The 24,239-nt window shown below is 35.4% G+C and overlaps 1 protein-coding gene across 1 annotated transcript in view; it reads left to right on the top strand.

Annotated features, from left to right (window-relative positions):
• Positions 1–24,239, top strand: part of PIK3C2G (phosphatidylinositol-4-phosphate 3-kinase catalytic subunit type 2 gamma) — a gene marked incomplete at both ends in the record, with an annotated part of 213,796 nt that overhangs the window by 38,751 nt on the left and 150,806 nt on the right. Inside the window, 5 exons of the mRNA XM_084302863.1 lie at positions 1,143–1,206; positions 5,944–6,066; positions 11,587–11,620; positions 16,395–16,590; positions 20,264–20,386. Coding sequence (XP_084158989.1) covers positions 1,143–1,206; positions 5,944–6,066; positions 11,587–11,620; positions 16,395–16,590; positions 20,264–20,386 — 540 coding nt within the window. The remainder of the gene's footprint in view (positions 1–1,142; positions 1,207–5,943; positions 6,067–11,586; positions 11,621–16,394; positions 16,591–20,263; positions 20,387–24,239) is intronic.

Genomic DNA, 24,239 nt, shown 5'->3' with positions numbered 1-24,239 from the left:
GCAGGATGTGTAAGTGGGAATTAAGGTTTTCCTATCATTTTCTGAAGACTTGACCCTACAGATGTAGTTGTCAAAGGAAAAAGAAAGTGTATTCCTTTATGCAGTAACTTTAGCCATAGGCACATTTTTAAATGGCAAATAAAATTTCACTGTGCTTAAAATACAGTGTGATTATGATTAGAAACAGAAAATGACACAAATACTTCTTAAAAAGCAAAACTGACTCTGGTTACGTTATGGATAGCACTTGGAACCTATGGTTCTAAAATGGTAAGATTTACAGCTGAAACATCAGTCCTGCAGTTCAGAAACTGCAGTTCAGAAAGGCCTGTACTCTTCTCTTGTTCATAACCCTACAACATTTAATGAAGCTTTGCTGAAGCACAGAAGTCTGCCTGCACAAACTTTGTGGCAACCTGTGTAGTTTGACAAAGGTATGGGACTACAGTGTGGCAGATGTCTCCCACTGAGTTAAACCAGTTTTCAGGATTTAATTGAATGACAATGTAAAATCAACTCACAGCTGTGGTAATAGTATGGAAAAGGCAGTTGCTGAAATGGTTTGAGCATGTAAACTTTAGAACTGTAAGCAAATAAAGTTTAACGAAATCTGTAACAATTATGCCCCTTTTTATAATACACATTTTTATACTTGTGGCTTGTATGGGCTTTTGAAATGTAGAGCTTTTTCAGATGTTTTGCAGATGTTTTGCCTGTTTCTCTGCAGTTTTACAGCCTGAAGTGATTGAGAAACAAGGCATCGTAGCATGTACTTAAGTCCATCTTTCAAGGTAATGTGTAAGCACATGCTTAACCTTAGAGAAATAACTGGGATTTCGAGTTAAATAGACATTTAACTAGGAAATCACTTTGGTAGTTCTTTCACTTGTGAAACTTGTATCCTCCAGGTAAAAGAGGACTTCTACATCTACACTCTGTGGCAAGTGGCTACTGAAGAGCCACAGAGAACCAGGCTCACGAATACCAAATGCTTACACATTTGTCCTTATTTTATATCAACATTAAAATCCCTGTTAGTTAAACTATTTCTGATTTATAGAATGGGGAGGAAAAAAAAAAAATGTTCTCTTTATCCAATTGCTATTAATTTGATGTTGTTCTCTTTTTTCTCCAATTTCCAGACTGAACCTTGTCTCAGTTATTATGAAATATAGAGGTCAAGTGGAGCATCTATTGCAAAATGAGGTATTTGTTCTCACTCTGTTATACCAGAAAAGCATTAACTTCAATTTGAAAGGTATCTGATTATTAATCTGTCTCAAATGCAATTAAAGAGGACTTTTAATTAAGGCTGCTCAACCTGACTTTGGAAGGGTATAGATTCTATTAACAAGACTTGAGATTAAGAAGAATGTGCTAGAAAGGTAAAATATCAGAGATGACTGTTTCTAAGCATCAGGGAATCTGTAAATAAAATAGTATCACTGGGTTGACAGTATAATATTTTGAATTAGTAGAGGTATAATATACATGGTACCTGCAAAACTTGTCCTTGATTTTGCAAACTCATGGGCAAGTATCTACATATTTAGGATATATATATATCCATATATATATATATATTCAAACTTGAGACTGCAGAATTAGGTTTAGGCAGCAAAAAAAACTTATAAGGGCTTTTTCTAAAGTATTGTGGGCTGCCAGTTGAATATTACATCCCTGAAGGAAATCTTAGCTTTAACTAATGTTTTAGGCAGCACTTAAACCTAAAGGACAAATGCATACTTGAGTGGTAGCCTGGAAGAAAACAAATATCTACTTTATCTGAGTTTCAGGTTGTTATACTAACTGAATTTCAAAGGTTTGTACTGGAAAGAAATGAGTTTTAACTCCTTACACTGAGGTGTGGATTTTTTTGAAAAATATGTTAAAATCTAAAATTACTGTTTCATTTAAGAAATGTCACTTGTACTGAAGTCCAATTTTTAATATTTCTGGATGTTCTTGATTCATGGGCGTTGCTATTTTGAATAGTCAGAAAACATAAATGTACATACAAGTATGTGTGTATACATATACACATAAAGGCACATATGCATACAGACATAAATATATATATATCAATATATGTACATAAATATATGTAGGTAAATGTATTCTACATTTTTATTTATGCAAAGTGTATAAAAGTTCAAAAGCTGTTGAACTGTGCCTAACTACGAAGAAAATCTCTGGTTTTGATAGTGTAGTCATTCACTGAACTTTGCTTCTGTAAGCAGTATCTCAAAGGAGAACTTTCAGTGTATAAAATGGGATGTAGTCATAGACATTTGGAAAAATCAAGGGCTCCAAACTCAAATGTGCATATATATTTCTTTACTGAAGTAGACCCATCAGTATAATTACTCACATTCACTTGAAATTTTAATGCCTATAATAAAAGGATTCAAAATTTAAAGGTAGCTATAGTCTCAAAATTAATGATACATTACAATCCATACTTTGCAATCTGTGCTATATAGATATTATTCAGACTTAAAATCAAACACTGTTAAATTTGTTTTTGCTCAGGATTTTTACCTTGACTAGGCAATTACTTGATCATTAATTTATCTATAAAGGGAAGACAGAATACTTTTCAAGTATTCATTTTATGCACCAAATATGCATATTCTACTATGGAGCTAAATTTCTCTGTAGTTTTTTTTTTTTTTCTTTCTCAATGTGGTGTCTGCACAAGGACACTAAAGAAAGTTTATGTGAGTTGGTTAAAAGAACAAAGCTGCAAGTTAATGATATAGGTCAAATCACCATGCAGATGTTTTCAATCAGAGGAGGCTTTGTAAAACATAGACCTTTTTCAAACTAACAGTAATAAGAACTAGTGTTACTGCTTTGCTTTAATAAGTGGCTTGAAAAGTTTTGAAGCTGTGATGTAATAAGTTATAGCCATGAATATACAGTTTAAAAATAAAAAAGAGAACCCTTGACTCATTCTTTGAATCTTTGTTTACTTTTTTTTTTTCTCTCTAAAATCTGAGTAGATTCACTTAAGAAGGTTTAAAATTGTGGTCTTTAACTGCGCTTTATACCAAGGTTAGATGGGAATAATTATTTTGAAACCAGAACCTGCATCATTGCAGAGAGATGGGACACTTCTTCTTAAACACAATCCACACTCAGTGTGGATAAGCCAGTGGGAGTTGCTCAGAAGTACACAAACATCTGCTAAAGTTCTTTGCTCAGATGGAACTTCCATAAGCATTCAATTTTAATCAGACAGATCCTGACATCCTCAGTTCAAAAATAAAAATAAAATAAAGTAAAAATAAAATAATAACTTATTTATCTACCTCCTTCCAAACCTGCTTATTCACAGATGCCTTAAAAAGCCATGAAGATACCAATGCATGACTTCTATGACAAATCCACTGTCATCTACATTGGCAATGACCAATAAATGGCAATTTTTTATAATTATTATTTTTATTTTTTTAACAATGAATAAAACCTCTAAAATTGAGAAATGAAATGTTTAGAATATCTGATATCAAGTAGGGTGGATGTTTCATGGGTGCGGAAATTGATGCTGTTGGGGTTGAAATTTAGTGTTCCTAGAATCTGTCCAGTCAGACAGCTAAGCATTTTAATTGCCCTAATAGTCTGACAACCACTTTATTTTTAAATCTATTCAGACTATACTACTAACATAGAGAGAAAACATTTTAAATTTTTAATACGGACTGCAGACATAGCTTTATTTTATCATATAAATAACTTAAATCCAAAAATATCCTTCAAAGGTTCTGCTGGAATTTACATATGTAGAGGGAAAAAAAAATCATATACAAGATGTTGACTATAAATCTTGTTGACTTCTTTTAGGAAATCTATAAAAAAAAAGTATCTTTTGTAAGATAAATGAATCTCTACCTTCCCTCATTTCAGGGAAAAAAAAAAAAAAAAATGATATATGCACAAAGGGAAAAGGAAAAATTGTACATGTTAATATCTAAAAAGAGAGTGCAAAAGAAGTCATCACTCATAGTATTTAGTACTCCACAATTTTCTTATATGCTTACTGTTCCCTGATGTATAATCTGCTTCTTAAAAGTAGCTACTGTATACAAAGGTATATGGTATAGTAACTTCTATAAAAACATTAAATACTTTTAAATTGATCTCTAAACTGAATAGTATATTATACAGAAATAGAGATGTTCCTCAAGGCACCCAGCTCTCTGAGAAACACCATATATATGTGTATATAAAAATATGTAATGTGGGCGTTTCTTTCTCTCCAGCAGTATAGCTATTGCTCTACTCAAGAATTACACTTGTGTTCATGTAATGCTGATTTACTTCTCAGAAATTGCCCCTGCATGTATTTTTCTGTATCAATATAAAATCCATTTTTCTAATAATCTGTATCCACATGCAGAGAACAACAACAAAATAATAACAAATGAAGATTGTATTTATTTACCATACGTATAGTATTGCATATATACACCTGTATATCATTTTTTACTCCACTGCACAGTAGACTAGCATATATAATACGTAATTCATATATAATGATAATATAGCACATATAATATTCTATAATGCTTTAGTTTTGTCATAGTTATAGATGCTAAGAAAGCTGTATCATTTGTAAAGGCTCCTACTTCTTTTGGCAATGTATGCGTGCATAGAGGGGAAATCCTACAAGAGCTCAATTTAAAAATCCAGGTGATAGGAGATAAATAAGCAGGAGGGAGAAGTGCACTCCTTGTAAATTGCCAAAAGGGTGAATCAGCTTCAGTCCAAATGAAGGTCTAAAGTTTTCAAGAGATCACAGGCAGCCATAGCTTTTTTCTCGCTAGAGCCTCTAGTATGAAAAGATGTTGCTGTTTTTATGTTTTCATTAAACAAACAAAATCAACTTACATTTAAAAATACAGTTAAATATGAAATTAGTAACCTCGATATATTTTTATATTTATTTGTATTAATGATAGGTGTTAACCTTCTCAGTACTATCTGAATATAGAAACTTAGCTTGAAAACTGAAATTTCATCTTGGTTTGGTTTCATGCCCCTTTTAAGGCATGAAATGGATGAGTTAGAGAAATGACTTTATCAGTACATAGACATGCTGTAGCTGACTGAAAGGAATTTTTATCAGTAGGAAAACATGGAGAATATTTTGTAGAAGAGCTTCTGCTTTTTCAGAGCATGTTTTAAAATTTAAGGAAGTCATATAACTGTGTAGTAAACACATATTTATTTATTTATTTATTTTCCTGAACATAGGGTACTTGATACTTATGAAGAGTTTTCCTTTCCTTTGGGATTCAAATTTCTTCTTGAATTCCCCAATGCATATCTGACATTATTCATGTAGAGATTTATTTTAATATGGTAATATTTAAAGATTTATGAATTTATTATCAATAAGATTTAATAGTTTGAACCATATATATATATATACTCTGCAGAAAAAAACAGTTACAAAACTACTCAGTCCACAGGTGTCAGTTTATGCAGCCTCCCACACAGTCACTAATTTTAGGAGGAACATGGATCTCTGCCATCTCTCACAGAGATGGGTAGGAGACAATAGTGGGGATAGATTCACAGTAGGATAAAAGCCTCAGAAAGTTTGTGAATCATTTAGGTTCAGATTTTCTATGAAGTTTCTTATAGTGCTTCTACACTTATGAAGTTCAGATAAACCTCCATTTTGCCTCAAGATCAGTCTTAGCAAATTTGTCACAGTTTTCAATGGGGTACATTTTGTGGAAGAGAATTGGATTACAAAAAAAAAAAAAAAAAAAAAAAAAAAAGCTATACCTAGCAAACTATTGATCAGTAGCAAGTTTGACATAGCCAAACTAATGCTGTTTGCCTATTTAAAAAAAAAACAACAACAACAACAAAAAAAAAAAACAACCAAACAAAAAACCACTTTTCCTCTTCTGTCTCTGTTATCAGCAGCACAAAGTTGATAATGTGATTGAAGTTGCTAAAGCAATCTGCAGTATCCTCTGCTTTGTGGAAACCAGAGACATTACTGATGCAGTCAAGAAACTCCTTGCGGTGCCATTGGTGAAAGCACAGGTAAATAAAATAAATAAATATATATATATATACAGACACACACTGAAGCCTTCTTAAGACTGCCTTGACAAGCTGATGTCCTATTTTATTTTTGGAAGTGGAGCTCGAATAGGTGTGTTTGCCAAATGGAGAAGATGCTTGCTTTCTCACACCATTGCCTTGTTACAAAGCTGTTCTTTCTCTTTCTTCCTTCTTTCTTTTCTTTCTAATGTTTTTTTTGTCTTTGTCTCATGATATGTCTAACACCTGGGACAGAAAAGTAAACACTGGGCTATCTAATGTTAAATGGGTTAATTGGTGAATGTTAATTAAACATGCCTAACTACATAAAAGGAATTTAATTATTCCTGATAGACAGTTTGAGGTCCCATACATAAGACTGGAGAAAGCTAACAATTCATTTTATAACCTTTCTCATGTCATAGGAGTGACATACAGCAAATTAATTATCCTGTCATTCATATGCGCTTACACTTGACAGGTTCAAACCCTTAAATGCTCATCATTTTACAGGGGCAAGGTTCTCACTAAGAGGTGAGAAGACTCGCCAAAAACCAGTGTATTAGTTGAAGTGATTTGAGTGATGCTCACAAAATACCTTTAATCTATGCCTTTGTTCATTCCTCTCATACGTTGAGGTGGGGATAGAGTGGAGCAGTAGCTTCCAGTACAGCACCCAAGCAAATAAACTCTAGAGTATCTGTGATGGTTTTCTGCAGATCTGGGTTGTAAGTAAAGCTATATGTTTCTGGAACAGGGGACACTAGAGCTCGCAGAGCAGATATTGAGCATGGTCCTGGACAGAACCAGCTGTGCCCTTCTAGAATTAGTTACGTGGGTGCTTTCTCTCTGAAGGGTAGAGTACTGAATGTTTTCTCAAGATGGAAAGCTGGTAAGTATTGTTAAGGAACAAGCTGCAAGAAAAAACATAGCTCTGTTTTGATGATGTTGCTCAGAGCTGACCAGCTGATTCACTTAAGCGTACTCCCCTGCTTTCTTTCCAGGTCATGGTTCACTGTAAATCTTGTCTGTGTAGCATCCTAAATCTTTTTGTGTCTTCTGCAGTGTCAATTATTATAAATCACTATTCTGGTTAACTAACAGCATAAACATGTTTGTAACAGTGCACATTTTATCTGGCATGCCACTGATTCAAATGGAAATGAGAGTATCTCCATTTAAGAGGGTTTTTTTTTGTATTAGAGGGCAAATACAGTAGAGAAAGATAAAAGTAACAACAAGGCCTGCTTTTCAGTTAAACCTCAGGTTGTCCTCTGAGATGTCAGGCAGATCAATACCTTCCCCTTGAGAAAAGTATTTTGTCAACCCAGAATATTTAAGAGGTGGATAAAGAGCTTGCTCCTGTAAACAGATAGAAAGGAGTAACAGAAGATAGTCTCCTTTAGGAAGGAATTAGAGCAGAAGTAAAATACTAGGACTAATTTATTAAAACATTTATGTTGGAATGAATGGGAATTGTTTTAGTGTATTTTCTCTTTGTGTGTTCAGGTCAGCTCTGTGAATCCAACATGTACACCGCCTCTTCCGACTCGCTTATATTTACTGAGTATCCCTAAGTCCATTTTCAGTGAATTCCAACAGACAGATATAGTGGTCAAAGAGACAGATTTGCAGCCCAGTTAGTATCGCTTGTCCCGCCTGTCATTACATGAAGAATAAGGTAATGCGATAAAAAACTAAGAGTGCAGGTCATCTTTCTCAAGTTTAATGTTTCTGTTGATCATGTTAGCTTCTGCTTTTCTTCTGAGTCACTGTCATGCAAAGACTGTTCTAAAATTAGTGACGAACTGATTGTTATTATTAGGCAAATAATTGAATTATGAGCTGATCTATTCTGTTGTGTAAAATGAATAAAAATAAAATAAAACCTGCTCCAAGGGTTTCCAGCTTGCCCTTGCTCATTCCATAGCATGTGTCCAATGCTGGGGAATTTCCAGCTCTGCTTTATAGACTGTCTCCAATATATCGAGGTTCTACTGAACCAATTTCCATGTACTTCCTTGTATAGATGGAGTAATACTCTTTCCTTTTTCTGTCTTCTATCTATTTCAGTTATGAGCTCTTCAGAGAAAGGAACGCCTTTCTTTATCTATATGTACATTCTCTAGAATAGCAGAGTGCTGGTCCTGGCTAGAATTTCCAGAGAGTAAAAATGTTAAGTGATGGTGGTCATGATAATGATTGTGTTTGCTCATCTGTAGTGAGAGAAATGATACTGTTCTTAAATACACTCTTTTGAATGTTAAAGTTGAATGTTTTATCACTAGTCTTAAAATACTTTTCTGTCCTAATATTCCCATAAGAAGCTGCTTGTCTTCACGCTTCGGTTGAAGAATACTGACTAGATTGTTACCATTTTTTATTTTTTATTTTTGAAAGAAATACAGTTTTAAGATATTAAGTTCTTTGTTCTTCTAACATTTCCTTTCAGGCTTTGTTAGTTGAACTTTTTGCCTGTCCCTTGAAACCTTCCTATAAAGTCTGTCTACGACCTTGACTGACACCCGTCTCCCCTTAGTCCCTTACCTGGTGAAGCAAACCTGACTAACAGCTGACTTGAAACAAACTGAGGGAGGGGAGTTGAACTGCTGCTGCACCAGCATATGCTGCTGCTATATGCTTCTTACTCATCTGAGAAATAAGTGCTAGGATAGTCTATTAGACTGGCAATCTGTAAAAAGTTCAGGTCTGAGTCTATGAAGAGCCTCATCTTGCTCAGCAGCCACAGAAGTATAAATGTCATAAGTCAGTAAAGTATATTTCTGCATGTTCTATAACTCAAATGCAGCTCAATTTTATGAAAACAGAGATTACACATTATATAAAACTACATTATACATAGAATAGTATATATATATATATATATAAAACAAATCAGATTTTACTCATGTTTACAAATATTTATACAAACATAAACTGGTTTTATACAAACCACTTCTCTTCTGTATCAACATATGCAGCCAGAATTAGTACTCTGGTTGGATGCTTTATGGAGTACCAACTCCTCCAATCCCTTTTCAAGTCAATCTCACACTGAAGTGTAGGGGTATTTAATGTGAGTTACAAATCCTGGTCAAGTGATTAAATCTTGCCGTATTAGTCTATCCTGTCAATCTGCTTTGTGTTTCTATTATGCTCATCAACACAGTATCCCAAAGACTTTTTGTTAGGGTGGAAGACAGGAAGGGTGCCTAACTGCTACAAGGATCAGTCTTTTCTCAGACAAGCAAGTAACTTGCACCACAACTGAAATGAAATTTGAGGCTACCTGTCACATCTCAAATACTGCAGCATTACAGTCTGGGTAAGGGCAAAATGCCAGAAGAAAAGTTCTAATTGACTTTTCACCATGTTTTCATGATGCTTTAGTGTAATGTATGGTATGATTTTGTTTGGAATGCCTTTTAACATTTTCATTTGGCAAGCTGTGTGTGCATATAATGTATCAGGGAAACTACTGCTTACTCCTTCCAATGTAAATTACATAGGATGCAATACACATTTGCTATTTGATATGTGCAGGTATACATATCTGTACATGGGTGCTTGCTTACTTTAAAAACAACAACAACAACAAAAAACACTGTTTCTATTTTTTCATTTTTTGGGGGAAAAGCAAAAACAAAACAAAAACAAAAAAAAACCCACAAACTTTCTTCAAATTTGTGTTCAATTAAACTATACTTATTGCCCTCTTACTGCCTCACTGCCAGTACCATGAATTCCTCCAGTATGGCTAAGACTAAGATGTTATGAAAGCAACTGGAACAAGTGATAGTTTCTTCTTAACTGATTGTGTCTCTTTATAAAGGTGATTCATTCAGTCTCTAACCAATCTAACCCTGGGAGTTTAAAATCCGTTCAGGGGAAATACTGGGCCTGCTGTACAATTAACCTTTTTCATCTCTCCTTTTTCTTCCCTTCTTACAGCAGCTTACAAAAAGTCCTATGAGATCAAATCCTGCCAGAACAGGCACTAATCCACTGTATGTTAAATGGGCTACACAGTGTTGAAATTATAAGTGCTGTTCCAAAAGGTTGTTTACTTTCCAAAATCTGAGAGAATTGAACAAAGGTCCCCATTCCCATTTGTCTTGCTGCATATAAAGATTGTGAAAACATATTTCTCAACACAGAGGTTGCTTTTCTCCCCTCAACTAAGCATTTGACTCCTCTTCATATTTACCAGACAACTGCTGACAACTCCAAGATGGGTACCTGAGGGATGATATACTTTGAGCATTGCACTTCATATGTCACATCCACATTAAATGCCATTTTTAAGATGCCTCTTGCTGAATACATGTGTATTAATATGTAGCATCCTCAACCTGTTGCAGAGGGATTAATGACTGTAAAGGATAATAAACCTTGCGGGGACATGGGTTTATAGTGCAAGCCGTGGGCATACTGAAGCACCAAATTACCTTGACAGACTCTCTGGTTGAGTCACACCTCAGTTAACATATTTCTATGTCACCTTGGTAAATGAGAGTCTGATGTAGGAGCCAGACAAAAATAGGGCTGACTGTGCTGCCAGCAGGGGAAGCTTTTGAGCCGAAGCTGGCTTGGTGCTGAGCTCCACGTCCTGCCAGCAGATTTTCTTATATGGAGAGGCAAGTACGTGCACTGTAGCAACTTTTATTTTTACCCAGTGTCTGAGAAGCCTGGAGCGAGGCCTGACTGTGGCAGCTATTGGACTTGGGAATTTAGTAGAGCAGCTTTAAAAATAAATAAATAAATAAATAAAAATAAAATCTTTAAAGTTAGCCTGGACATTTCAGGCTACATAACTTACCTGACCTTTCAGAGGCTATAAGCACCCAGCAGTTCCCATCCACAGCACTGGGGCACCTGAAGCGAGAATCCAGGTACTGCCCTGGATGTTAGGCATCAAGAGCTGTGGTTAGGCAGCCAGGGCCTAAATGACCCGTGGATCACTGTGCCTGGTATTTCCTGTTGGTCAATCCTAGTTAGCTGTCTGCTTGAAGGCCTTTGAAGGCATAGCTGTTTGTGCTGATTTGTTGCAGGAAAACAGCCTATAGGCTCCCTGAGCAGGAAGTTGGTGTTCCTCAGCTTGGAGAGGAGGCCAAAAACCTGGCTGAGCAGGCCGAGGCGTTGTGGTATTTGTCTATACAAGATATGCAAAAGAATGGATGGGGTTTTCTTATCTCTAGAAAACCAATGCAAAGGCTGAAGATGTGTATGCACCTTAAATGCAGATTAAGTGCTTCTTTGTATTTTGACGTTCTTAAATACTGCCAGAAATCCCATCCTGAGCAACTTGTCTGAGCTGCTAGAGGGAGCAGGGGCTAGAGATGGAAGGTAGGTAAGTAATACTGGTCATCAGTCATGACCAGTATTGTCATAACAACATTCCCCTTTTTCACCCCAAACAACTTTATTTCCCATGAGTACTGTCCCTAACACCATTTTATGTGCTATCTGTTCTCTTCTGAAGTAACTGATTACTTTTTCCCTTGGGTTTTATCTTTCCAGAATACACTTCAATGTGTGGAAACACCAGACAAAGGTAAAGTGTTATTTTTTAAAAATTCAAGATGTCATCAGAAAATACATGTTTTGCTGTTTGTTTGTATTAGTGAACTGTTTTAGTTTGCATGTTGCAGATGTTTATGTATTCAGTTACATGGTAATTATGCTAAATACAAATTTAAGTGATACAAAAATATAAATGAAACATAGCATTTCCCAGATGAAAGAACATACTATAGTTAGTGGTGATCATAGTAGTGATGACAATGTTATTTTTATTAGCTCTTCTTAACCCTGACTATTTATGTAGAGAAAAGAGAAAATAAGGAACTTCCTAAAAGCCTGAAAAAATAATTTTGTGTGTGGCTTTTCTCCTCAACTCTAGTAATTTTCATTCCTCCTTCCTTAAGCTTCAGTTCTTTGTCATCTTTCATTGTGTAAACAGTGTTGTCTGGCATGATATACTGTCATAAAAGTAGGTTAATTAACAGTAATGGACAAAATGATATACCCTACCTTATTTAATCCCTCGGATAAAATCCACTTAGCATCACTGCCTCAGTACTGTTAGCATTACTACAGAGCTGCTCCCAGGCTAAGGGATGAGCAGGAGTCTGTCCTCTTATGAATGTCTGTGTTGGGTTCCCTGTGGTGACACCTCCTGGGCTCAGGTCCTGCCCTACCCCATCGTGGCTGCCTGCATCCTGTAACCAGAGCACTACGCTGACACTCTCAAAGGGGCAGCCGTCTGCATTTCAGGATGAGACAAGGTGTGCTGCAGAATGGCCGTCTGTCTGTTTTGTTTGAGGAAAAAAGTGTCCATTTAAGATGTACTTTTTCTCATTCCCTCTTTTAGCTGCTCTTGTTGCAATTTGCCCAGAGAGGTAAAGAGGTGAACCAACCACAAAGATTGCAGCAGCATTTCAAACACAGATGTGATTTAAATGAAGGACTCCAAATGCCAGGCTTGTTGTTTCACCATTATTCAGTTTCACAAACAGCAAACAAAGAAACAGCAATTCTATTTGTAAACTGCTAAGAAAAGCTAAGCAGCAAGGGGACCAGGGGAGTATGGGGAGAACATGCAGGTGTGGAAGGGAGCAGCTGGATGGTAAGGAGTTTATATGATTATTTTCTCTTGGATATAGTCATTATCCCTTAAACATTACTAATGGAAAAAAATGGTTGAATACAAAAAGGAATTAGTAGTTACTAATCAACATCTACCTTGGAAATCACCCACTGTTCCAGAAAACCTGTCTGGAAAGGAGTTAAAGCATTCCTGTACTTAATGATATTTTCAAGGTTGGGCTTCACCGAATCAGCAGCTTCCTCAAGGAAAATCTGATTTCTTGAGTATAAGCAAAGGAATCTCTCAGCTTTTTACTCTACTTTTCTGCACCTATTTATTTATGCCAGGAAACTTTTAACTGCAAATACTTATACTACTGTTTGTTCTCGGCACGCCTGAATTTCATAACAATTGTAGGATCCTTTTGGTAATGTAATATTAGAAACTGCAACTTACTGATTGCAAGTCAGAACTTGCCAGGCCATTAGTAATTCTGTGTAGAAGACTACATTCAAAGTTTTCCAGAGTAATCAAAAATTCATTTACATGCACTGATATACATTTCATGTATGTATTAACACACTGTGCATTACATCTAGACCTACTAAATAAACTTCTAAAAGACAGCAAAATATTTAAAGCTAGGCAAACATGTTAAAACAAAAAAGTCTAGATCTCATATCAAAGCCTGTTATTAAGGTTATGTTTGATTTAAAAAAAAAAAAAAAAAAAAGTAAAAGAGCAATGCCCAAAACTGATCTGCTGGAACCTAGAACTCATGCCCAGGAAGTGGATAAAAGCATTACACACATCTGTTCTTTTGGGGATCAAGAGCTTTCTTCAGTCACAAACACCTTCATGATAATACCATGGGGTCTCCCATCCTGAGGATACTGAGCCTGAGAGGAATTCAGATGGTATTTTCACCTGCTGAGGCTAAAAGTAAAAATCACTTGGAAGGTAAGACCTGCATTCCAGGTGAAACTACCAGTGTTTCTTTTTTCCACCTCATTGGCTCCCTGCCCTCTTTTTACTTCATTATGCTTAGCTGGCTAAATGGCATGCATGAAAAAATTTGCAAGCCTGTAAGTCAAAAGTAAAGTAAAATCACCATCTTAACCTAGGGCAGTTTTTTCCAGACCTAGGAGAAGTTAAAAAGCATGTTTTTTGCAGCACAATTGCAAATGAAGTCAGCACTGACAGTTGAGAGGACAGGCTACATTTCCCATTTTGCTGTTCTTTTCTGTTTCTTTTTTGTGTTCATGCTTATCTTCAAGAAAGCAGGATCAAACTCAAACAGCAGGAGCAATAATCAGTTACTTCAGCTAATATTTTTTGCTGTTTTCCTCCTTCCCCCAAGTGACAGTTATTACCTCAAGTATCATAAAAGACTGCCAAATGGTGCTTTGCTTCTCTCCATTATAGCTTCTCACTCCCACAAAAGAGAAAAGGATATAAGATAATATCAAAGTGAAAGTTTTACTTATTAATTTATTTAGAAACAGCTTTATTTTTTCTCTTTAATAAAAGATTAACAGAGGTTTAATGTAAGTCATTCACCATGGACTACTCAGGTCAAAGTGTATATTCAAAATCTGAAGCCTTGATTTAGTGTTGCAATAACTGGTTCTATTAACAGTGTTGTCTCTGTAGACCAAATTATTCCATTGCTGTGAACAGAGTAGTACTCATCCATGCTACATGTAAGTATGGATCATGTTCTGTTCCCTATATGATGTCCTCAGAAAAATAATACTAATGTTGGACTGCTAAATGTGGTTTATTTTTCTTAATTCTGAGACATTATCACCTTTCTGCAGTATATAGTTTTCCCAGAAAATAAAGAATAAGATTATTCAAGTTAATAGAGATTTAACATTGTGGTTCACTGCAATCTAGAGTATGAAAAAGGCTGCATGCTGGTATAAAATTCACTTGGTGTGCCTTTCTCAAAAGTTGATGAATGAACGTTTATACACTGTCTACAGCCTTGTGACTTCAGGCAAGGATTTCACCAGATCAGACATGATAAGCAGCTTTTGGAACTTGATCCGTAGTTCTCTGGGGCCCATCCCTGAAAGTCCAATATGCACCATGAACTGGTGATATTGAATCCAACAGTCTTTTCTATCAGAACTGCTGAAATTTCTCTTTTTGAGTGAATGTAGAAAACAGATGCCTTGATGATGATATATTTAACAAAATGAAGCTGTCGTTACATTTGAGGGTGTAAAGATCAGTGATTGAGTTTGGATTTGATAGTTACTTCTAGATCTGGTCATAAAAATATTTATCAAAGAAAAATAGAAATAAGAAAAAAAAAAAAAAAGGAGGAAGGAGGAAAATGGGAGCTTTATTTTAAAGCTTTCCTATATTAAATGGAAAACCCTTCCTTCTTTCCCTGGGACAAAGCCATTATAATTTTGTTTTGGAAAGATCGCTTTTTGTTTTCAGAGCATAGAAAAATGTCAAGAGCTTTTATTGAATATATTTCATCTCCACAAGCCTCTCCTGCTTTGTTTTTAATTTTGAGCATGGTTCTTTAATTTTAAGCTGTTGCTGTGTTACATCTTGATATGTTTTCTTGAAAGTCAAGTTGTTGACTAAGACCTAGTTGTCAAGTTGTAAGTTGTTGACTGACAGCTTAGTCAAGCTGTTAACTAAGACCAATTTTTGTATAACTACAATCCCCCAGTCCTCAAAAACAAAACAAAACAAAACAAACAAAAAACAGTTGCAAAAACATTTTGTGTACTAGTACTAGGACAACAGCAGATTTTTAAGTTTCTTTCAAAAGATAATTCACAGGATTCTTCAGTTAACAAGAGGAAACAACACCAAAAATATTGGTGCATGGAAACTTCAGCTGGTCAGTTTTGGCATTGCAGCCTTTTCATGTTTTGCCTTTTTCTTATTCATTTTCTTCTGACAGTAGTCTAATTCATATTCCTTAGCACCTCAGCTAAATCTTGAGGGTGAGCCTTTCACTCAAAATAAGTGAGAAAGAGTAATGTCAAAATCAAGTTCTCCAAAATATCTTTGAGAATCTTAAAGATAAGAATCTTAAGCCTTCCATTCAAATTCTTTTCAACCAGGTATTTGTTGTGTCTTACCTGGAGAAAACGTGTACAGAATCAGACAGGGCATGTTTAATATATATTAAGTTGATGTCATCTGCTAGCAAAGTGCCTACTCTGTTGCAAGGTCTGATACTGAAATCTTAAGTGAATTGTAAAACTGGACTGAGAAAAAGAAAGTACTTTTTTTTTTTTTTTTTTTTTAAATAAGGAATAAGCTAGTATATTGCTTACTATCTCTTGAAAGTACATGCCTTTTCTCCATTCTACAGCAGCATTGCTATTTCCCTTGAAATAAGCAACTACTTAGTTGCATAAATTACAAAATGCTTACATAATACAAATTCTTCCAGCACAAAAATTAACAGGCTGAAATGATGTATCTGAGGCACACGCTAACTTGCTGTAGTTTAAAAGGCGTACTTGGAAAATGCCTTAATTTGAAGGCACTGTAATGAAAGACTGCTAATGATACACCAGAAATGAGCTAAGGCTGGTTTCAGAAGCACAGATGGCTAATTGGCTTCAGTTGGTAGGTTATATCATTTTAATTAAATTTTATTAGGAAGCATTTTAAAGCCATAACTGATGGTTTAAGATAAACATGCTTCATCACAACTGACCTATTGCTAACCTTTATTTATTTCTCTCTCTCCTCTTAGCATTAATGGAGGCTGCTGTGACTGAGCTCTCCATGGCCATCTCTCGTCTCATCCATGTTTACAGCAGCAGCTTTGAAACAGATTTCCAGCTTGCCAGCATACCTAAAAACCCTTCATGTGCAGACATCAGTCTCGATTCCCAGCTCAGCTTTACGGTTTATGCTGCCCATAACATACCAGAAGTGTGGGTGAACAGGTAGGAGGAGATCTAGCAAGTGTTCACAATAAGGTTGTTGTCTCATCTCTCACAATCACGTATTTTTAACGGGTGCTAGCTTACCTCTGTTGCTTTGGTGATTCTCCTGTATTAACATTAGAAACTAAGTGGGTGCATCTCCACTACTCTTTTAGCATAAAAAGCACCAACGTAAGTTGACTAAGTACGAGACTTCCAGGCCCCATTGATAGAAGGAGAATGGAAGAGGTGGCCTACATGGTTGCTCTTGACCAGTATGGAAGGATGTTAACAGGCAAAGTCAGAATGTCAACCTTGATGGGTATCTGTACAAATGCGTGTGTGACTGGCTTGCTCAGAGGGACAGAGGAGAGTATGTGTATTGCATGTCAAGAGAGTTTGGTTTGGGGCTTTGTGTGGCCTTTGCAGCACAAGTAACTGGAAGGGTTACCAAGTTAATCAGAGGGTGCTTGGTTAAACCCAATCTGAACGAGACTTTATGAGCAATTTTTGTTCATTGTGTATTCAAACCACATTACTCAGTAAGGCATGCGTATTGACAATCCTCTTTATAGATGTTGATTAAAATAAGTACAGTTTATGGGTCCAAGCATACCTGGTATATCCACCTGTCAGAGGAAATCAAAAAGGGTCACAACTTCAGTAAAAGGCTGATTGAAATATTCTTTTCAGCTTTTTTTTTTTTTCAAATTAGTTGTCATTTCAAATAACTGCTTTTTCTACTCTATGTAAAACTGACGTTCTCCTCTTACCACTCCAGTAAAATCAGAGGGGAGATCACTACAGTCTGGTTACATTATTTTTATGACTGAAAATGCTGTTCTCCAAGTTTTTATTAGTACTTTCCCCTTGCTCCCACTTTACCTTGAATTCCAAATGACTGATTAAAAAACTGGGATCATTTGCATTAGACTGTGAGCAAAAGAGTGTACTATACAGCATTAGCTGTAATTAGCAGTTTAATAAAAATCTGTGAGAATTTGCATTAGTTAATGTAATAAATGGAGAACTACAATCACTATCCTGATATTGCAGATGGTTATAACATTCCCCTTGCATTTTATGTTTTACCAGAAAAATGTGAAATTACATATGGCCTAAAATGCCACTGATGTCTTGAACACTATGTTCAAGCATATGAAAATGAGAATCTATGTTCTTCCTTAATCTTCCCTTCCAGTCTTTCCAATATTCATACATAACATGAATTTCTTAACATAGACTGCAGTCCATGTCACCTACTTTCCTCAGATACTTTTACTAACTTCATACCCACATTCCTCATGGTTATTTCTGTACTGTATAATTTCATGCTGACCATGTCACAGCACTTGTTTTTCCCTCTCCAGAAGGTCAGATTTTATGATCTTGCTGCTGATCATAACATTATTTTAGTACATTTATTTGCATAAATATAATATATACAATATAAATGTTAGAATTTAGACATCTCTGACTATCTGTCTCTCATTGTTTCTTCATACATTCAAGTATGTAATAAACAGCTTTTCCTCTAATTGTTTGGGATAAGGGAGGGGGACCTACCTTTGTTTTACAGAATCATTTTAGTGTCTCAACAAATTCCTCTCAAGCTCACTTTTGTGGGTTGGCACTTTATCAATTTCTATATTTATGCTCTCAATTTCTCTATTCCAGTCTTCATGTTCTCCTTGAAAAAATAGGTACAGACCTTACCAGTTGCAGAATAATGTTGCAACCCTTTCTTTATGGTATTTTAATTCCTTCTTGTTTCTGTTATCAGTTTGTTCTTTTGTCTCATTTAGAACCTAAGCAGATGTTCCCTATTTGATGCCAATGGCATAATATTGCTAGCATCAGCTTTGGCTGCATTTGTTTCTATAGCCCAAAATTCAAATACTTCTCTATTTCAGGATGATATAAAATGATCTTTGGGACAAGACTAGAGTGCCATGCCTTTGAACTGATAGGGAGGATACCTAGGCAAAACATTCTACAAATAATCAGGGAATATCTGAGTTGGAAGGGACCCACAAGGATCATCGTGTCCAAGTTCTGGGTCACCAAAGGACCACACAAAAACAAACAAAAAAAAACAGGTCATGTGTCTGAGAGCATTGTCCAAACACTTCTTGAATTCCAGCAGGCTCAGTGTAGTGACTACTTCCTTGGGGAGCCTGTTCCAGCGCCCACCACCCTCTCAGTGAAGAAACTTTTCCCGATATCCATCCTGATCCTCTCCTTTCGCAGCTCCATGCTGTTCCCTTGGTACTGTCTCTGTCAGCAGAGAGCAGAGCTCAGTGCCTGCCCCTCCATTTCTCTCTTGAGGAAGTTCTAGACCACAGTGTGGCTTCTCCTCAGTCTGCTCTTCTCCAGGCTGAACAAGCCAAGTCCTCCAACCACTCCTGATATGTCTTCCCCTCCAGACCCTTTACCATCTTTGTTACCCTCCTTTGGACACTCTAACAATTTTAGACATATATGTTGAAGCATGTGCACTCTGAACTTAAACATTGCATAAAGATTAATCTTTCCAGGATTAGGTCTTAGGGTATGTAAATCAGGGATATATCACTATATTGTGTATCAATAATTCTGTTTAAACAGCAGTGCTTAATCACTTTATGGTAAAACAATCTATTATTTTCTTCACTATACTCCAATTGTTTCTAGCCTTTGGACTCTCGAAAATAGATGCCATATTTAAGAGTAAAAGCTTTTCTTACTCTTGGTATTTTTTTCCTTTCTTTGCATAGATACCTCATAGGTACTACACATTAAAAAAAAATAATACATCTGCTACAATAATTCTAACAATTATTATAACATTCTGGAAGAGATCAACAACAGTGCTTGTAAATAAGGCAAAGCCAGGAAGCTTGACTCTGCAAATGCTTCAGACTTGCTCTTCAGATTTGACTCCATTTTCTTTCCCATGTTCATCGTTCTTATACAGCATGTGGTCTAAAGCTGAGTGTGACAATTTTTTTAGGATTTTAGGAGGATCTGGATGTTACAAGACTAATTAACAACATTAGTTGATTGTAAAATATTCCTCTCATTTTGACCAAAAATAAATAAATAAATATTTCAGTAAGAAGAATATGAAACCAAGAAGTAGATGCAGACCTGAATTACACTGTGAAACCAGTCAGATAAGTATGTGACAAATACCAGCACAGATGTCTTTAACGCTTCTTCTGCAATAAATGTATAGATTCCCTTAATTATTACCCTGTTGTATTATGTTTTTTTTTTCGTTTTGGTGGTTGTTGTTGTTATTACAGATTGAAAAAAGTAAGTGTAAATAGTTTGCTGACTGAAGTTATATGATGACCAAGTTGAAACACTTCAAACCTTATGTCTAAACTGCAATAATGCAATTTATGCAACTGCATTGACTGCAATAGTGAGGAGAAAAAAAAAAAGTTAATGCCAAAAATCTGGACCAGAATTTAAGGTATCTTGAAGACTTTTCTTGAACTCTGAACATTAAAGTGTAGATTTTTAAAAATAAAACATTAAAATGAGATTCTTTATTTTTTATTCTCTTGCTACATAAGAACAGGCACTCACAAGTTTATGAACAGATAGCCCTAATGAACAGTTAGCCTTTTATGAACTGTTTAGCAATGGTAAACCATGCTGGACATATTACATTGCAGTTAATCTTTTTTTCCCTTTCTCTTTGTAGTTACAAAGTTTTTTCTTTTTCCTGTTCACTGACCTACGCTGGGAAGACAATATGTCAAGTGAAGATTTGCAAACGTATACCAGTTAAAAGATCCTTCTTTTTCCTGGCAGAGTGGAATGAGAAGTAAGTTTTGGTCCATGTTTGATGTATGCTTTTCTGAAGATTTTACCAACTGAATGTTAATTTAAAACAAAACAGAACAAAGGCCCACATTTTTATTATGTATCTTCTGTGCAAATTAAACCCCACAGAATTCAGAGAAATTTAGGGAGGTAGGAGTGGGAAAGGAATGGGATAGGCAAAGGGAAGAGCAATAGCACTAAGCTAAGTCTGGTCTGAGAATAAACTAAACTCAGCTGGTCTGAGAATAGCTTTTGTTCAGCACTGCTGGCTTTGGGAAAATGCTGAAACTGAAAGGAGGTACAAGAGCCTATATTTTGGTTGTCTTGTGAGGACTTTGCACTTTGGATCCACCTCTAAATAGATATGCAATCCAGCTTGAGAACTTATTGTAACATTTCTTTAATTCTTTGTTTAGAAAGGACCGTGGCTGTTGATTTTTATGTAAGCAGTCTGGTTTTAAATTGAGGACCTTTCGTTTAAGAGAATAGAATTTTAGAATAAAGGCTGCCAATTGCCTGCCATGTGCCTGTCTGCTTTGAGGAAAATAACTCAATTGAAAAGCAAGGCACAAACTTAAATAGCATTCAGTTTAGGCAATGGAATGACAAAAGGCATATTTGCAATAGGTTGGAAAGAAGTAGGCTTTTTGTTTATATTTTTACATTTTGGTAACGTTCTCTGGATTTCTGAGCATGACATTTTTATATTTAGTCTTTCAAAATTTTTATATTTTATATTGCCATTGTATTCTAAATCTGAAAGTAGCTTGATTACATTGTAATTGAACAAAGAGTACAATTAATCTAAAAGGTGCTTTGTTACATTATAATTGAATATAAAATGTATAATCCATTTACTTTTTTTTTTTTTTGCCTTCCTCTAAAATATTAATCAGTTTTAAGCTGGTCTAATGGAGCAAGACAGTTTTACGTCAAACCCATTGCATTTCTATCTTAATAGTTTTTGTTGCCTTCTTACACAACACGCCTGAACAGATGAGAGAAGCTTAGTATGAATGCCCTACTGTTAAGAAATAAAATGGGTGCATTTCTGCATACATCTATTTGCAGACATATTTGCATATATATATATATGTCTGGAAATATGTCTGCAAATAGTTAATTTGGGGCCTACTATCTTCTTTGATACCTCAGTTGAGTCCATAAAGTTTGTGTTGAACCCTTACTCTTTTGTATGACTGGGAACGAACTGCTGTCTTTGTGTTGAAAAAGTTGGATTGTTCCCATTTGCTCTGTAGCAATTTTCACTTTTACCCATGTTTTAGTCAAATTCTTTGTTTTGGTACATATGGACAGATATAATTCAAATATAGAGGAAGGACTATATTGTTTATGAGTACTTTTGGCTTTTAAAACGTGGCTGATTCCTTTCTGGAAAGCCTGTTACACACAACCTCCTTGTAAAGCAAAATACAAGGCAATAGAATAAAAATAAATTCTTCAGACATGACTGGAACTCTGCTCTTCTTCCATTTCTGTGAAAACACAAGGAAATCAGATGAAAGCTTCATTATTTCTGTTTAAACCTCTCCTTCTGCAAAATCCATACTAAATGTCTGCAATTCCAGCAAAGAGCTTAATGGAAAAACAGTTAACCATGCACACCAAATTCTTTCATAGGTACTTGTAAGAAGCTCTTAACACCAGAAACAAGATCTAGAATTGCATGAAACTTAGTAGTATTAGTTCACAAATGCACCTTTTTACTTTTTTTATTGTTGCATGAGTTTCAAAAATCATTTTCAAAATCTGAATCAAATTCCAAATTATAAAACCACAAATGTATATCTGTCTGGCAGGTTTTTCCATGTTTCCTTCCACCTTTCCACATAGAAATGGTTAGCCTAGATTTCTGTAAGCCTCAGATCGTAAGGGAAGGTTTCTTAGACTTAATGAGATCCAGAAGCACAAGCTGAGAATCTAGGCAGTCAGATGTGACATGATTTTAGTATGTTTTAGCTTGTATCTGGAACTGGATTTGCAAACAGCTGCTATTTTTAGCCAAAATGCAAAGGTCAGATGGGGTGCTTTAAGCCAGCCGATAGTCTTACATCTTGAGTTTTCCCTCCTGGTCTTTGATCCACCAGAATATTGCTTGCTTGACAGGGCAGATTTTATTCAGAAACAGGTGCTTATAACACACATGTTCTTACTTTAAAACTCACACAACACTTAACAGCAAAATCAAATGTTTTTTTTTTTTTCATAAAGAAGGGAGCTGACAGCTGTACTGAGTTGTGCTTAATACAGTGTGACTTTGGAACTGTATCCAAATATTAATCAGGATAGTAAGGTGACAAGATCTTTTCTGTATGACAACAGGCACAGGAAAGGAAATGTTTGTGGTTTTGGTTTTAATTTATACTAAATGTGAAATAGTTATCACAGTTGTATAATGGAAAATTGTGTTTTGCTATTGGTGTTGCTAACTCTCAAAACAAGAGAAACAACAAACAGCACCAAACTGGACAGAATACTGATTATAATTGCATTTTATATATAGCATGTAGCATGTGGCATGTAACATATATATATCATTCAGATTATATATTCAGAATAATCTGAAACATACAGAGAGGAGGAACTGTAGAGGTGGTGCCATTTTAGCATTGAATGTGTTATGTGCCTAACTAGCATAAATTAAAACATACTCAAGAACAGGCTGGTTTGTATTTCATATAATAAATATATGTATATAAACACTCGTTAGCACTTTTTTTGCAAGAATTTGAGCTGGAATGGATTAAGAATAGAATATTTTAATGAAGTAAGTATTGCTGCCATTGGTTTTTATACGTCATCAAGTGGCACCATTTGTTGTTGTAGGAAATCTGCATCACTAAAACTGTAACTGTGTTCACTATATTTTAGCTTTAAAGTCACTTTCTGAAACAGAAGGGAATACGTTCAGAAATTCACAGAGAAGATGATTTCCTTCTTATAAGATTTCTTGTCCTGAGTTGTTAAAGTGCTACTTTCATTCTAATCTATAAGCTATTTTCAGTTGGTCACAGCCATTGAAAATGAATGTGGTAAAAGGTTACCAAGAAGAGCTTCCATTACGTTAGGAAGTCACCTATTCACTGAACAGTTAGGCATCAATCAGGCCAAAAAATAAAACTAGCAAATTCAAAATGAGTCCTGATTAGGACTGAATAAACAAGGCAAAAGAAAATGGAGAGCAGTGTTTTGATAATTGGAATCTAGGAAGAGTGTTTCAATAAAAGATAAGGCTTGTTTTATTTGCTGATTTTCACGTATTTAGTTTGTGTTTTACACTGCTTTAACCTATTACTGTCTGAAGTTGGTAGTTGTTTCTTTTGTGTGTGTGTGTGTTTGAACATGATCTTTTGGTGATGTCTTTTATCATTTTTTGTCCTTCTTAGAATGTTCTCAGAAAAAGTAGGAATGATTTGATACTTAAGGAGGATGCCTCAATTTGTGTCTTTTGTCTTTGTTCTTTTTAGAAGTCTATTTTTTCTTGTAGAACGTGTGTGTTATCTTTGAAAAAATGGTATCACATTGGTGCAAAGTTTGAACAGGCTGATACTATCTAGTTAATAATGTGCACAGTCCAAAATTGCCCCCTCTACTTTCTCATCAACTTCGTTTTTAAATGGCTTAGGTCTCTCAATTATTTTCTTACTTTTTTTCTTAACTGGCTCTTAATCTCCTCATTCCACCACCTCCTTTCTTTTTCCATCCTCAGTAATTTATGTTAAACCTACAGACATGAAATATGGAATTAACATTAAGCCTACCATTCATCACCTTCTTGGCTTTGGATTTCCTTTTTCCCCATATTTTGTTTGGCTTGTCTATCTTGTTTATAC

The sequence above is a fragment of the Netta rufina genome (assembly GCF_964035555.1).
Source record: "Netta rufina genome assembly, chromosome: 1".
NCBI lineage: Eukaryota > Metazoa > Chordata > Aves > Anseriformes > Anatidae > Netta > Netta rufina.
This window is presented reverse-complemented; position numbering and strand designations above follow the sequence as displayed.